The following is a 13,676-nucleotide window of genomic DNA, read 5'->3' as shown; positions in this document are numbered from 1 at the left end:
AGGGGGTGGTGGTAGGGGAGATAGGTAAAAAATTACAATATATTGTCATAAGTTCTGTGATTGAGATAAGGAAATGTCATAGGAATGTGTAGGAGGGTCATTTAACCCAGAGTTTGAAATTTTGAGCAGCTGGTCACATCTGAATTGAGTTTTGAAGGATGAGTAGAAATTAACCAGGTAAAGAGGAAAATAAGCCTGGAAAACCTCTAAGACGATGTGACCAATACAGGAGATTAGCCTTAGAATAAATAGTGGCTATCATTTATTGAGCTCTACCATGTGCCAAACTCTGTGATAGGAGTTTGAAACCACTTACTTCAGTGTAACTTGTGGGGCAGGTGCTATTATTCATAGTTTGTAAATGAAGAAACAGAGTCACAGGTTTCCTCAAGTCATCATGTGGTTAATTAACAGTATTGCTAGTTTAAAAAACTCTAACTTTTCTGGCTTTTTCTTTCTGTAGGCTATTTTCTCCCAGCAAATGACAGTTTCAAGATGGAGGAGACAAATAGTTACCATGCTATTGAAAGTTCTATAGGTAGATTAATTCTGAAAAGTCTGCAGAGGGATTTATAGTGATTTGTTTGTTCATTTAGAACTGTTTACTGAGAGCCTCTTATGTGCCAAGAACTGTGCTAAGAATTAGGAATAAAATGATAAATGCCAAAGTTGAGGTAGAGGGTGAAAGAAAGCAAGGACACTGAGTGAAGCCATAGTTTGAAAAAGCTGGATTGCAAAGGAAAAGATGACGATTGAGCAATACATTTTAGGGGAAGTCAGTAGTCTTTTAGTTTTTGTTTGTTTGTTTTTTTCCTATGGGAAGTATTAATACTTTGTTTATATGCTGAAGAGAAAGAGCCATAGCAGGGGAAAGATAGAAGATATAAAAGAAAGAGCTGCTAGGTCACATGTTTAATTAAGTAGCTGGTGAGATGATTCTTGAATTTATAATGGATGTATAATTTTAGTATGATTAGCCTGTTCTTGAGTAATGAGACTTGAATAAACAATGAAACCTCTTATTTAAATGTTCGCTGTAACCTCTTATGTCTGATTTATGCATTCCTCTTTATTGTCCCTCAGTTATTCTGACCTTGCTTCTGTTTATCATAGGATTTGTTATACTGAATTAGAGTCATTGATATCTACCTGTTAGATGATATGCTTCTTGTGTGGGAGGGATGAGAAGAGACTATGTCTGATGCCACCTAATGACTGGTATAATCTTACTTCAGTAAATGCTTATTGAATCAGTGAATCAATGAATAACTTGGACTTTCTTATTTTTTTGTTTTTGAACAATTTTCTTTTTGACTCTGAAGGGTTAAAAGGTATATAGCTACCCTGTGAAGATTTTGTTTGTTAAAAATTAAGTACTTAACACTTTAAGGTATGCCCTAGAATAGATAAAAAGAGAACTTTAAAAATTTTTGACGTTGAAAGGATCTTGTTGGTTATTTTTTGGGAAACTCTGTAATGATTATTTTATACAAAGGTTACAATATGCTTAAAATAATTTCTAATATTAAAGTATGGTAAGCAGAAATTAATAAAACAGGCTTTATTAATTTCTTTCAGTTTATGGTGGTTTGCTTGCTGTGAGATTTTTCTCTAGGCATAGTAAGAAAAATAAAGAATTGCAAGATATAACCAAATTTTAACGTAAAATATGTTTCTATTATTACCTTGGGAACAATGTTTTATCAGCAGTCATAATTGTTAGGGCATTTAAAAATGACAGTTGCAATTCATAATGATGATTTAGTCTGTTCATTTCCTGAGGTCCATTAGATTCTGTTTGCTTTTTATAATTCAGAATATTGAAATTTATGCCAAAGTATGGTTTACCTTAAATATCAAAGTACACTTAATTAAGAAAGAAATAGAGAGTCTTTTAGGTTTTTCCAGATTTTTTGATATAGACCTTTCTTTTTTTTGAGATGGTCTGTCGGCCAGGCTGGAGTGCAGTGGTGCAGTCTCGGCTCACTGCAGCCTCCTCCTTTTGGGTTCAAGCAACTCTCCTGCTTTAGCCTCTCGAGTAGCTGGGTCTAGAGGCACCTGCCACCATACCTGGCTAATTTTTAGTAGAGACAGGGTTTCACCATGTTGATCAGGTTGGTCTTGAACTCCTGACCTTAGATGATCTGCCTGCCGTGGCCTCCCAAATTGCTGGGCTTACAGGCGTGAGCCACTGTGCCCAGCCTGATACAGACCTTTTCACTCCTCTTGATAAGCTGTGATTTAAAGGAAAAATAAATTTCTAATTTTTCTTTATGAATTATACTATCAACAACTACTGGTTCATTTTTACTCTTGGATTAAATTAAAATTTCAATTTATATTTATAATAAGAGATAATTTCATAGACTGAGTTTCTTAGATTTATCCTTTTAGAGAGTTAAAATCAATTCATCAGTTCAGAGACCCATTGTATCTAGAAGTGTAGAAAAAAGATATCTTCATACTTTTTTTTTTTTGGGAGGAAGGGAGGAAGGCAGGAAGGGAGGGAAGGAGGAAGGGAGGAAGGAAGGAAGGGATGAAGGAAGAAAGAAAGGGAGGAAGGGAGGAGGGAGGGAGGGAGGGAAGGGAAGGGAAGGAAGGAAATCAAGCAATGAGAGAGACATTGCCGACCTGGATCTAGAGGTTTACAAGTTGATTTCTTTTTTTTTTTGAGAGAAGGAAAGAAAAAAAAATGAGGAATGGAGAGGAAGAAAGAGGAAGAAAAAGAGGGAGGGTGAACGGAAATATTGCTTTATTCTGAAAAAAAAAATGGGTATTAATAATGGCCAATCAATGTTTTATTTAAACCTATGAGTAGGTGTGATGTGGTATTGACAAGAATGTATATTTTGTGTATTTGAAGTGGAGAGCTCTATAAATATTTATTAAGTTTACTTGTTCCGTATCTGAGTTTGAGTCCTTGATATGCTTATTAATTTTCTGTCTCATTGAGTGTAAGTCTCTATGTATCTGGGTGTTAGGATCGTTAGCTCTTGTTGTTACATTGATCCATTTACCACTCTATCTTTGTTGCTTTAAAATCTATTTTATCTGATACGAGAATTGCAACTCCTGCTTTTTATTTATTTATTTATTTTTGCTCTCCATTGGGTTGGTGAATCTTTCTCCATCCCTTTGTTTTGAGTCTTTGTGTATCCTTGCATGTGAAACAGGTCTGGATGTAACATGCTGTTGGGTTTTGGCTGTGTCTTTTGATTGGGGGATTTAGTCGATTTAAATTAGGGTTACTGCCATTTGATGTTAACTGGCTGTTTTATCAATTTGTTGATGTAAATTCTTCTTTATGTTGGTGCTCTTTACTTTTTAGTATATTTTTAGAAAGGCTAATACTGGTTGTTTCTTTCTGTGTGTAATGCTTCTTTCAGAAGCTCTTGTAAAGCAGGCCTGGTGGTAATAAAATCTCTGAGTACTTGCTTGTTCATAAAATATTTTATTTTTCCTTCAATTGTGAAGCTTAGTTTGACTGGATATGAAATTCTGGGCTGAAGGTTCTGTTCTTTGAGGATGTTGAATGTTGGCCCCTACTCTCTTCTGGCTTGTAGAGTTTCTGCCGAGAGATCTACTGTAAGTCTGATAGGCTTGCCTTTGTGGGTAACCTGACCTTTCTCTCTGGCTGCCCTTAGTATTTTCTCCTTCATTTCAACCCTGGTGAATCTAACGATTATGTGCCTTGGGGTTGCTCTTCTTGAGGAGTATCTTTGTGGTGTTCTCTGTATTACCTGGGGTTGAATATTGACCTGCTTTGCTAGTTTAGGAAAATTTTCCTGAATAATATCCTGAAGGGTATTTTCCAGCTTGGATTCATTCTCTCCGTCGCATTCAGGTACACCTATCAAACATAAATTTGGTCTTTTCACATCGTCCCACATTTCTTGGAGATTTTGCTCATTCGTTTTTATCCTTTTTTCTCTAATCTTGTCTTCTCGTTTTATTTCATTAAGTTGGACTTTGACCTCTGATATCCTTTCTTCTGCTTGAACAATTTGAGTGTTTAAACCTGTGCATACTTCTCGGCGTTCCTGTGTTGTATTCTTCAGTTCCATGAATTCACTTATATTCCTCTCTAAGTTGTCTATTCTCAATAGGATTTCATCAAACCTTTTTTCAAAGTTCTTAGTTTCTTTACGTTGGGCTACAACATGTTCTTTTAACTCACAAAAGTTTGTTATTATCCATTCCCTGAAGAGTGATTCTGTTATTGAGATGCGCTTGTTCTCCATCAAGCCTTGTTCCATTGTTGATGTGGAACTGTGATCATCTTTAGAGGGAGAGGCGTTCTGATTTTGAGTATTCTCAGCCTTTTTACGCTGGTTTCTTCCCATCATTGTAAATTTATCCTCCTGTCGTCTTTGAAATTACCAACTTTCAGATAACGTCTCTTGAGTGGAAGTCCAAGTTGTTAGTTCCCAGGGCCAGAACAGCGGTCTTAAGACTGATGGTGCTTTTCTGCCCAGGATTCTCCTGTTTGGCTTCCTTCTTGTGTCCATAATAGGCAGCTCTGCCTTCCCGGGGCTCTAAACCTTGGTCAGAAGGGGAATCAGTCCCATTTACTCTGCCCCAAGAGCTGCCGCGCCGAGGTGCCGTCACAGCCGCTGCACTGGTCTCAAGAGTCGTGCTGGGGACCCATGTGGGTTTTCCAAACCTCAGTCAGAAGGGGAGCCAGCCCTGTTTACTCTGCTCTGAGAGCTGCGGCGCCGAGGTGCCGGTGAAACCGCTGCACTGGCCACAAGAGTCGCGCTGGCGACCCATGTGATTCCTCCACTGGGGATCTTCTGCTCCGTGAGCGACCAGAATTTGTCAGAAAGTGTGGCGTCCTCTAGTTTTCTGCACTTTCCCTGAGAGCTGCAATCCCGAGATGTTAGTGATCGGCCATCTTGGATCAGTCCTCATCTTCATACTTTTTTGTTGTTTTTTATTATGCTTTGTGTTTAAATGATACAATCAAAAAAATTAAATTTCCTGTGAATGTGGTATGTAGTTCCTCATAAATATGTTATTTTACCATTAACGTCATGGAGTTTTCTTGTTTCAGAATCCTGTCCACAAGATTCCTGACTCACATGAGATAACGCTGAAACATGGCACTAAAACAGTAAGTTTAAAATTCTAGTTTTTTACCTCCCAAATTACAGGGCTGTCATGGAAAAGTGAACTAATAATATACATTTGTATTAAGGCTAATTACACAATCAACTGATGACATAAAAGCTATAGACGTTAAGGAAAAATAGATTACGTTTATGTTCAGTCAAAATAGCCATTTCCTTTCAGTTAAAATAGGAACACTTATTGTTATTGTTATTGTTGGCTTTAAATACCTCTTATTCTTTAATATAGGAAAATTATAAGTGGAAGAAAGAAATGAAACTCAAACACAATTTTGCTTTTTATGGTGTGGGAAGATTTCTCATTACCCTTAGCTTTACTTCTATATCAGTAAAAGGCATGAATTTGTTCATTTTTAAGATGAATCTTGAGATAAGAAATAAACTTTAAGTAGTTACTGTATGTCACTAAGGTTATATTATTAATACTTATGTTGTTGTATTTACTCATGTTTGAGTAATCTAAAATATTTAAAGATGAATAATGTAAAATATTTGAGAAATAAAGTGAAATCATTGTATCTTATTGCAAAACCACTAAAAGGCCAGGCGTGGTGGCTCATGCCTGTAATCCCAGCACTTTGGGAGGCCAAGGCAGGCGGATCACGAGGTCAGGAGATCAAGACCATCCTGGCTAACATGGTGAAACCCTGTCTCGACTGAAAAAATTAGCCAGGCGTGGTGGCATCCATCTGTAGTCCTAGCTACTTGGGAGGCTGAGGCAGGAGAATTGTTTGTACTTGGGAGGTGGAGATTGCAGTGAGCCAAGATCACGCCACTGCGCTTTAGCCTGGGCGACAGAGCAAGACTCCATTTCAAAAAATAATTATGTTAAATATAATGGATTTATTGTTCTTTTAAATGAAATGAAAAAGATTTAAAAATATCTTTGTTTTAATTTATAGTGGAAATAGCTATACATAAACTCACATAAACAAAAGCTCTTTGGAGTACTCAATAGATTTTAAGACTGTAAAGAATCTTGAAATGCAACAATGTGGGAATTGCTGCCCTAAGAAAATTATTTCCATCTAATTTTTAATATGTTTATTTTTTGTTAAATCAGGTTTCTTATATTTTTATTCTGAAATTGTGATGGAATTCTATTTTTTGTGTTTTTAAGTAAATAAGAAAAAATGTAGACTGAGTTCTTAAAAGGAAGTTTTTCTGTCATCTAGTCTGTAGAATTTTATAGCTGAGGGATGGGTCATGAATTTCACAAGTTTAATTTAAATATTCCTTTTTTTTGGAAAATTAAGTTTTATCTTGTAGAGAAACATAACTTAAAAAATACTCCAATATCTACTTGATTTTACACACTGAAAATCAATTAGAGTATCTAATTTTACTCTTGGATTAACTTTGTCCTATATGCAAATATTTTAAAATAAATGTTGGTCTAGAAGATGACTTTTGTATCTGATCTTTTTTTCCTTTTAAACGAGTTATTTAAAATATGTCCATAAGGCAAATCTTATTTGTTTCCTATATGCTTTACATTTTGGTCCCCCTGTCCCCACTTTACGGGATTTTTTAAAAGCAAATACCTGACTTCATATGATTTCATCTGTAAATTATTTCAGTATGATTCTCTAAGAGATAATATTGGGCTGTCTCTGCCTCCCTCTTTCTGAATATGCACACATACACTCTCTCCTACATAATGACATCTTTATTATATTTAATTTTTTCAGTAATTATTTAATCTAGTATCCCATTAGTGTTCAAATTTCTCCAGTTTTCCCATCTTTTTAGAGTCAATTTGTTCATATTAGTCTCGTAATGATGTCTGATGTACTCTTAGGAGAGTTATCATTATGCTTATTTTTTAATCTCTTAATTTATAACAGTTTTTCTGCTCTTTCTTTTTGCCATTGAAGAAACATGTATATTCATTTAGTGAATATACTTACTATGGCCTAATAGTCAACTGAACCCTTCCCAGTGAATGTGATGATAAAGTCTAAAGCTTCTTGAAAGAAGGAGAGGGTGATACACATTAATTCTCTTAACATAAAGGATTAAACTGAAAATGTTTGTGCTCATTCCCAAGTTGGAATAAGATACTTTCTTGTTTTTTTTTTCTTGAGACAAACCTTATTAGGACAAGAAATACATAGAGGCAGGCAAGTGAGTGTGTAGGTGTGATAGCAGAACCCAGAGCCTTGCTCTGTTGCTCAGGCTGGAGTGCAGTGGCACCATCTTGGCTCACTGCAACCTTCACCTCCTGGGTGCAAGTGATTCTCCTGCCTTAGCCTCCCAAGTAGCTGGCATTACAGGCACCCACCATGACACCCGGTAGTTTTTGTATTTTTAGTAGAGACAGGATTTTGCCATGTTAGCCAGGCTGGTCTTGAACTCCTGACCTTATGTTATCCTCCTGCTTCGGCCTCCTAAAGTGCTGGTATTACAGGCATGAGCCAGCATGCCTGGTCTCTGAGCTCTGTTTCCTATCTTTCTAATTACCTCCTTCATGTCCTTTTGGTGGACAATGAATTATATATACAGTCAGCTGCAGAGATCCTAATACTTCAGTGAATGGTAGCATTGAAAGCCTCATTTTGTAACTTTGCTTTAGAATTTGCCATCTTTCTTCTTAGTTTAGGAGAACAGTCAAGTTTGCAATTTATTCTCTTTTTTTCTTGATTAAAAGGAATTTATCTCATAGTTGTCAGACTGCATCTTTGTTTTAAATAAGTTTTTACAATTTTTAATTCTCCTTTCTTTTGGACAAATATTTAGTAGAGTTTGTATTTTGTACCAGGTCCACTATGGGCACAGACAAGGTCTCTGTCCATTTGGCACTTATACTCTTGAGGGAAGGACAGGTACAGAATGGAAGAACCACAGATGAAGTTGTAATTTCATATTGTGTTGTAGTGAGATGAACACTGGTGTTTCTTGGGCACAAGAAATGGCTTTGTTTTCACTTATATGTTTTCCTTAACATCTTTAGAGTGCATGTCTAATTTTAACATAATAAGTATTGTTTATTTATGATTCCCTTACTATGAAATCAGTTTTTACAAGTGCTAATTGAAATGAGTATAAGTTATTTTGTCAGTATCTGGCTTATTTAATTATTTAATTATATTACATTAATTACCTTTCAAATCTATTTATTAGGAGAACTGATCTATATAAGCGTCCTATATAGAAAACATTGATTCTGGCCGGGCGCAGTGGCTCAAGGCTGTAATTCTACCACTTTGTGAGGCTGAAGCAGGCAGATCATCTGAGGTCAGGAGTTCATGACCAACCTGGTCAACAAGTAAAACCCCATTTCTACTAAAAAATACAAAAATTAGCCAGGGTGTGGTGGCGTATACCTGTAATCCCAGCTACTGGGGAGGCTGAGGCAGGAAAAGCACTTGATCCCGGGAGGCAGAAGTTGCAGTGAGCCAAGATCGCACCACTGCATTCCAGCCTGGATGACAGAGTGAGACTCCGTCTAAAAAAAAAAAAAAAAAAAAACCTCAAAAAACTTTTATTGTCTCCAACATATGGTAATCATGTTAAATATTCCTAATATAGTTCTTTCCTTCTGAAAGGGTGGTAGATCTAGGAACTTCCTGCTTTAACAGAAAGCTACGTATATCTCAGGAACAAGGATTTATACATTGGATATTGACATGTGAATTGGACCTAGGAAAGTGTCCAGGGAAAGCAAAAAAAAAAAATTTTTTTTTTTGAGATGGAGTCTCACTCTGTTGTCAGCCTGGAATGCAATGTCATGATCTCCGCTCATGGCAACCTCTGCTTCCTGGGATTAAGTGATTCTCCTGCCTCAGCCTTCTGAGTAGCTGAGATTACAGGCATGCGCTACCACATCTGGCTAATTTTGTATTTTTAGTAGAGACGTAGTTTCTCCATGTTGACCAGGCTGGTCTTGAACTCCTGACTTCAAATGACCTGCCTGCCTTGGCCTCCCAAAGTGCTGGGATTATAGGCGTGAGCCACTGTGCCTGGGCACAAATTTTTTATAATTTTTTTTGAGACAGAGTCTCTCTTATGTTGCCCAGGCTGGAATCCAGTGGCATGATCTCACCTCACTGCAACCTCCGCCTCCCAAGTTTCAGTGATTTGTGTGTCTCAGGACACAAGATATAAGTACTGTTATAATGTGATTAGTCACTTAAAAATTCAACTTTAAAAATAATTGTTTAAGGTGAATATACCGGGTCATTTGACCATAGGCAACAGATATTTCTGCTTTGTTCTACTTTGTTAAATAGATTTTTTAAAGCTCCCTTGATGTTACTTATTTTGGTGATTTCAGATTCATATGGTCTTCGTTGAGTTATGATTGAACTATCTTAAAAGTTTTCTTAAAAATTATATTGAAAATGCTGAATTATTGTAATTATTTGTAATATTTCTATTTATACACTAAAGCAACTTAGTTTATCTTATGGAATTGCAGTGATAACTATTTTGAGTACATGGTTGGTGAATTGGGACAATATTGGAAAACAGATTAAATTTAAAGTATTTTTCTTTATTGCAAAATAATTAATATAGTAACAAAGTCTAATAAATATAGAAGGCATTATCCATTCCCACTTTTCAGAAGTAACAGGAGTTGGTGGTTTGTGTTTCCAAGGCCTATAATATAGGGGGTGGGATTAAAGAATAGAAATGGAGGTTATAATTGACCATATGTCATTTTGCTCCAGTCATTTTATTTTATTTTTTTAAAAAACAGGTGTCTGCTTTGGGTCTGGATCCCTCAGGTGCCCGTTTGGTGACAGGAGGATATGACTATGATGTTAAATTTTGGGATTTTGCTGGAATGGATGCTTCTTTTAAGGCATTTCGATCCCTTCAGCCCTGTGAGTGGTATGTATTCATTTACTTATCTTACATTACTTATTCACTTACAAACATCTTCATGTTTGACTTAATATCTTCCAATTGGAAGACAGTGCTGTTAGCATGGGAATTCCATCTACAATGATTTGTATCGAAATACATTACGTTTATATGACTGTATACTGCCTTCATTATTTCAATGAAGTAAAATGAGCCTTACATTTCTTTCATTTCATAAACCTATGTTTTAGTCTGGGCATGGTGGCTCGTGCCTGTAATCCTAGAACTTTTGGAAGCTGAGATGAGCGGATTTCCTGAGGCCTAGCGTTCGAGACCAGACTTGTCAACATTGTGAAACCCTGTCCCTACTAAAATTACAAAAATTAGTTGGGCTTCGTGGCGCGTGCCTGTGATCCCAGCTAATTGGGAGGCTGAGGCAGGAGAATTGCTTGAGCCCAGGAGGTGGAGGTTGCAGTGAGCTGAGATCGTGATGCTGCACTCTAGCCTGGGCAACAGAGTGAGACTACGTTTCAAAAAAAAAATTACAAAAGGCCTGGCACAGTGGCTCATGTCTGTAATTCCAGCACTTTGGGAGGTTGAGGCAGGTGGATCACCTGAGGTCTGGAGTTCAAGACCAGCCTGTCCAACATGGTGAAACCCCATCTCTACTAAAAATATAAAAACTAGCCAGGCATGATGATGCACACCTGTAATCCCAGCTACTTAGAAGGCTGAGGCAGGAGAATTACTTGAACCCGGGAGGTGGAGGCTGCAGTGAACTGAGATTGCACCACTACACTCCAGCCTGGGTGACAGAGGGAGACTCTGTCTAAAAATAATAATAATAAATTATATTATGTAAATATGACAGAATTTAGTTTCTTTTTTCTTTTTTGTTTTTTTTTTTTTAGACAATTTAATTTCAAAATATAATTTCAAAGTATATTACAGGCATGTGCCACCATGCCTGGCTAATTTTTGTATTTTTAGTAGAGAGGGGTTTTTGCCATGTTGGCCAGGCTGGTCTCGAACTCCTGGCCTCAGGTGCTCCCCCTGCCTCAGCCTCCCAAAGTGCTGGGATTATAGCTGTGAGCCACTGTGCCTGGCCAAAAATGAACCTATCATTTCTAGTTTGTTTTAAAACATTCCAATTAAACCTGAGAAATGTATTTGTGTATGACATAAATTAAACCATTATCCAGGTGCCAATCCATTTTGTACTGTTTAGGTATGGTCAGCTAGCATTGTGTTAGAAAGAGCCTTCCATGTTGCTACAATGAGCCAGTCTCTCTCTTATTTATTTATTTATTTATTTTGAGACAGGATCTGACTCTGTTGCCCAGGCTGCAGTATAGTGGCGAGATTTTGGCTCACTGCATCCTCTGCCTCCTGGGCTCAAGACATCCTCCCATCTCAGCCTCCCAAATAGCTGGGACTGTGGCTGTGCACCACCGTGCCTGGCTGATTTTTATATTTCTTTGGCAGAGATGGGGTTTCACCATGTAGTCCAGAGTGGTCTTGAACTCCTGACCTCAAGTAATCTGCCTGACCTCTTTCCAAAGTGCTGGGATTACAGGAATGAACCACCGTGCCTAGCCCATAAGCCACTCTCTCTTCTGTTTTCAACTGTATCTGATCTTTTGGTATATTGCTTTGTTATGGTATCATTTAACTTTATGGTCCCCAACCTTTTTTGTGCTAGTGACTGGTTTTATGTAAGACAGTTTTTACATGGACTGAGGATAATGTGGAAGTGAGGGTGGCGGATGGTTTCCAGATGAAAGTGTTCCACTTCAGATCATCAGGCATTAGATTCTAATAAGGATTGTGCAACCTACAGATCCCTCACATGCACAGTTCACAATAGGGTTCACACTCCTATGAGAATCTAATGCCGTCGTTGATTTGACAGGAGCTGGAGATCAGGCAGTAATGCTCGCTCACCTTCCCCCACACCTGCCATGCACCTGGTTCCTAACAGGCCACAGACTAGTACCAGTCCATGGCCCGGGCTTTGGGACTCTTGATTTAACTTGTTTCTATATCTCCTCTCTAATATTTCCTATGGAAGATCAAAGGCTTTATCATAATTTATATTGTATCACTTCAGGTGGCAGGTATTGTCTAGTTGTTTCACTGTTAGTGAATAGAAACTAAGGTATATCCCTGGATTAAGGTGGTGACATATGATTTCTTCATTGTAAAGTTAGTATTTTTTACTTGAGATTGGCAAGAACTTTTTGGAGAGAGAGTTTGGTACCATGTAAAATATCCAGATACTCATGATTTTCACTTAATGAGCTTAGTGTCCATTGACGATTTTTCCTGAAACAGTTATGTCATTGAGGGTTACAAATTGGTGATTTTCTTATTCTGTTATTTCATCTGCATTTATTTCTTGGCATCTTCTTAAAGAAAACCTTTTCCTCATTAAATACTGATGTTATTTGGTTACCCTGAGATACAGTTACTACTGAAGAGGCAGGATAAATGCTTAGTTATCTTTCTTTCATTGACCATTTTTAGCTTAAGGGTTGGTGGTGATAAATGAGTTGTTTCTGTTACTGGTGATGATTTCTTTTTCTTTTTTGAGTATCAGTATTTATGATTTTTAAATTTTTATGTTCCAGTCAATTGCAGTCATTATTCTTTTTGATGTTTAGATTGTCCTAGATTTGTCTAGTAGGAGTCCCTGAATACTGTGTAACTTTGACATGACCTTACTAGTCTTTAAAACATACTTGTTTTCTGGTACAACATGATATAGGCTTCCTGTTACATTCCTTTCCAAGTCTTGGAATCAGTACTTCCCCAAGGAGCCATCTTTTTTTTTTGTGGGAATGGTATTTAGAGACCAAATCTGGATGCTAGGCATGCTCATTGATATTGAGATATTATTGCTTTTGACCTTTTGATGGAAAGAGGTAGAAATATAGTTGCATATGTATGCATGGATATATGTATCTATGTTTAAATTACAGGGTTTCATTGATATTTCTGTTTCAATTTCAAAATGTTAGCAAGCTTTTAAATTTCAGTTTTTAAATGTATGTATACGCTACAAAGATAGTACAGAGTTCATGCATACACTTCACCCAGTTTCCCTTATGATTAATGTCTTATCTTACCATGGTCCATTTGTCACAGTTAGGAAGCTAACATTAGTCAGTTACTATTAATCTCCAAACTTGGTTTGGATTTCACTGTTTTCTTTAATGATTCCCCCAACATACCACATTACCTTTGGTCCTTAAATTTGTTCAGTCTTCTCTGGTTCCTGGCAGTTTCTCAGTCTTTGATTGTTTTTCATGACCATGACAGTTTTGAGGGGTACTGGTCAGGTGTTTTGTAGAATGTCTCTCAATTTGGTTTTATCTGATGCTTATCTCATGGTTGGATTGAGATTATGAGTCCTTGGGAAGAATATCACAGAGGTGAAGTGGATTTTTTATCACATTATATCAGGAGTACTTCTATCATGCGATTCTCCTTCCTCAGCCTCCCAAGCAGCTGGGACTACAGGTACGCGCTACCACACCCAGCTAATTGTTATATTTTTAGTATAGATGGGGTTTCACCATGTTGGCCAGGCTGGTCTTGAACTGTTCACCTCATGATCCACTCTCACTGGCCTCCCAAAGTGCTGGGATTGCAGGCATGAGCCACCATGCCCGTCCTAAATATCCCCTTCTTAACAAAAACTGTGTTATGGATAGTAACTCATTGCTTTCAATCGGT

At 37.3% G+C, this 13,676-nt stretch overlaps 1 protein-coding gene across 5 annotated transcripts in view; it reads left to right on the top strand.

Moving 5' to 3' along the window:
- WDR70 (WD repeat domain 70) overlaps positions 1-13,676 on the top strand; it is a 379,012-nt gene that overhangs the window by 69,009 nt on the left and 296,327 nt on the right. For all 5 annotated transcript variants that reach the window (XR_013532332.1, XM_054252289.2, XM_035291652.3 and 2 more), the window contains 2 exons: positions 5,054-5,113; positions 9,832-9,965. Coding sequence is in view for 4 of the 5 variants with exons in the window: in XM_054252289.2 (XP_054108264.1) it covers positions 5,054-5,113; positions 9,832-9,965 (194 nt within the window). In the remaining variant the exon portion in view is untranslated. The remainder of the gene's footprint in view (positions 1-5,053; positions 5,114-9,831; positions 9,966-13,676) is intronic.

Source organism: Callithrix jacchus, chromosome 2 (genome assembly GCF_049354715.1).
Source record: "Callithrix jacchus isolate 240 chromosome 2, calJac240_pri, whole genome shotgun sequence".
NCBI classification, from domain to species: domain Eukaryota; kingdom Metazoa; phylum Chordata; class Mammalia; order Primates; family Cebidae; genus Callithrix; species Callithrix jacchus.
Note: the sequence above shows the minus strand (reverse complement) of the source record. Positions and strands in the feature narration are given on the sequence as shown.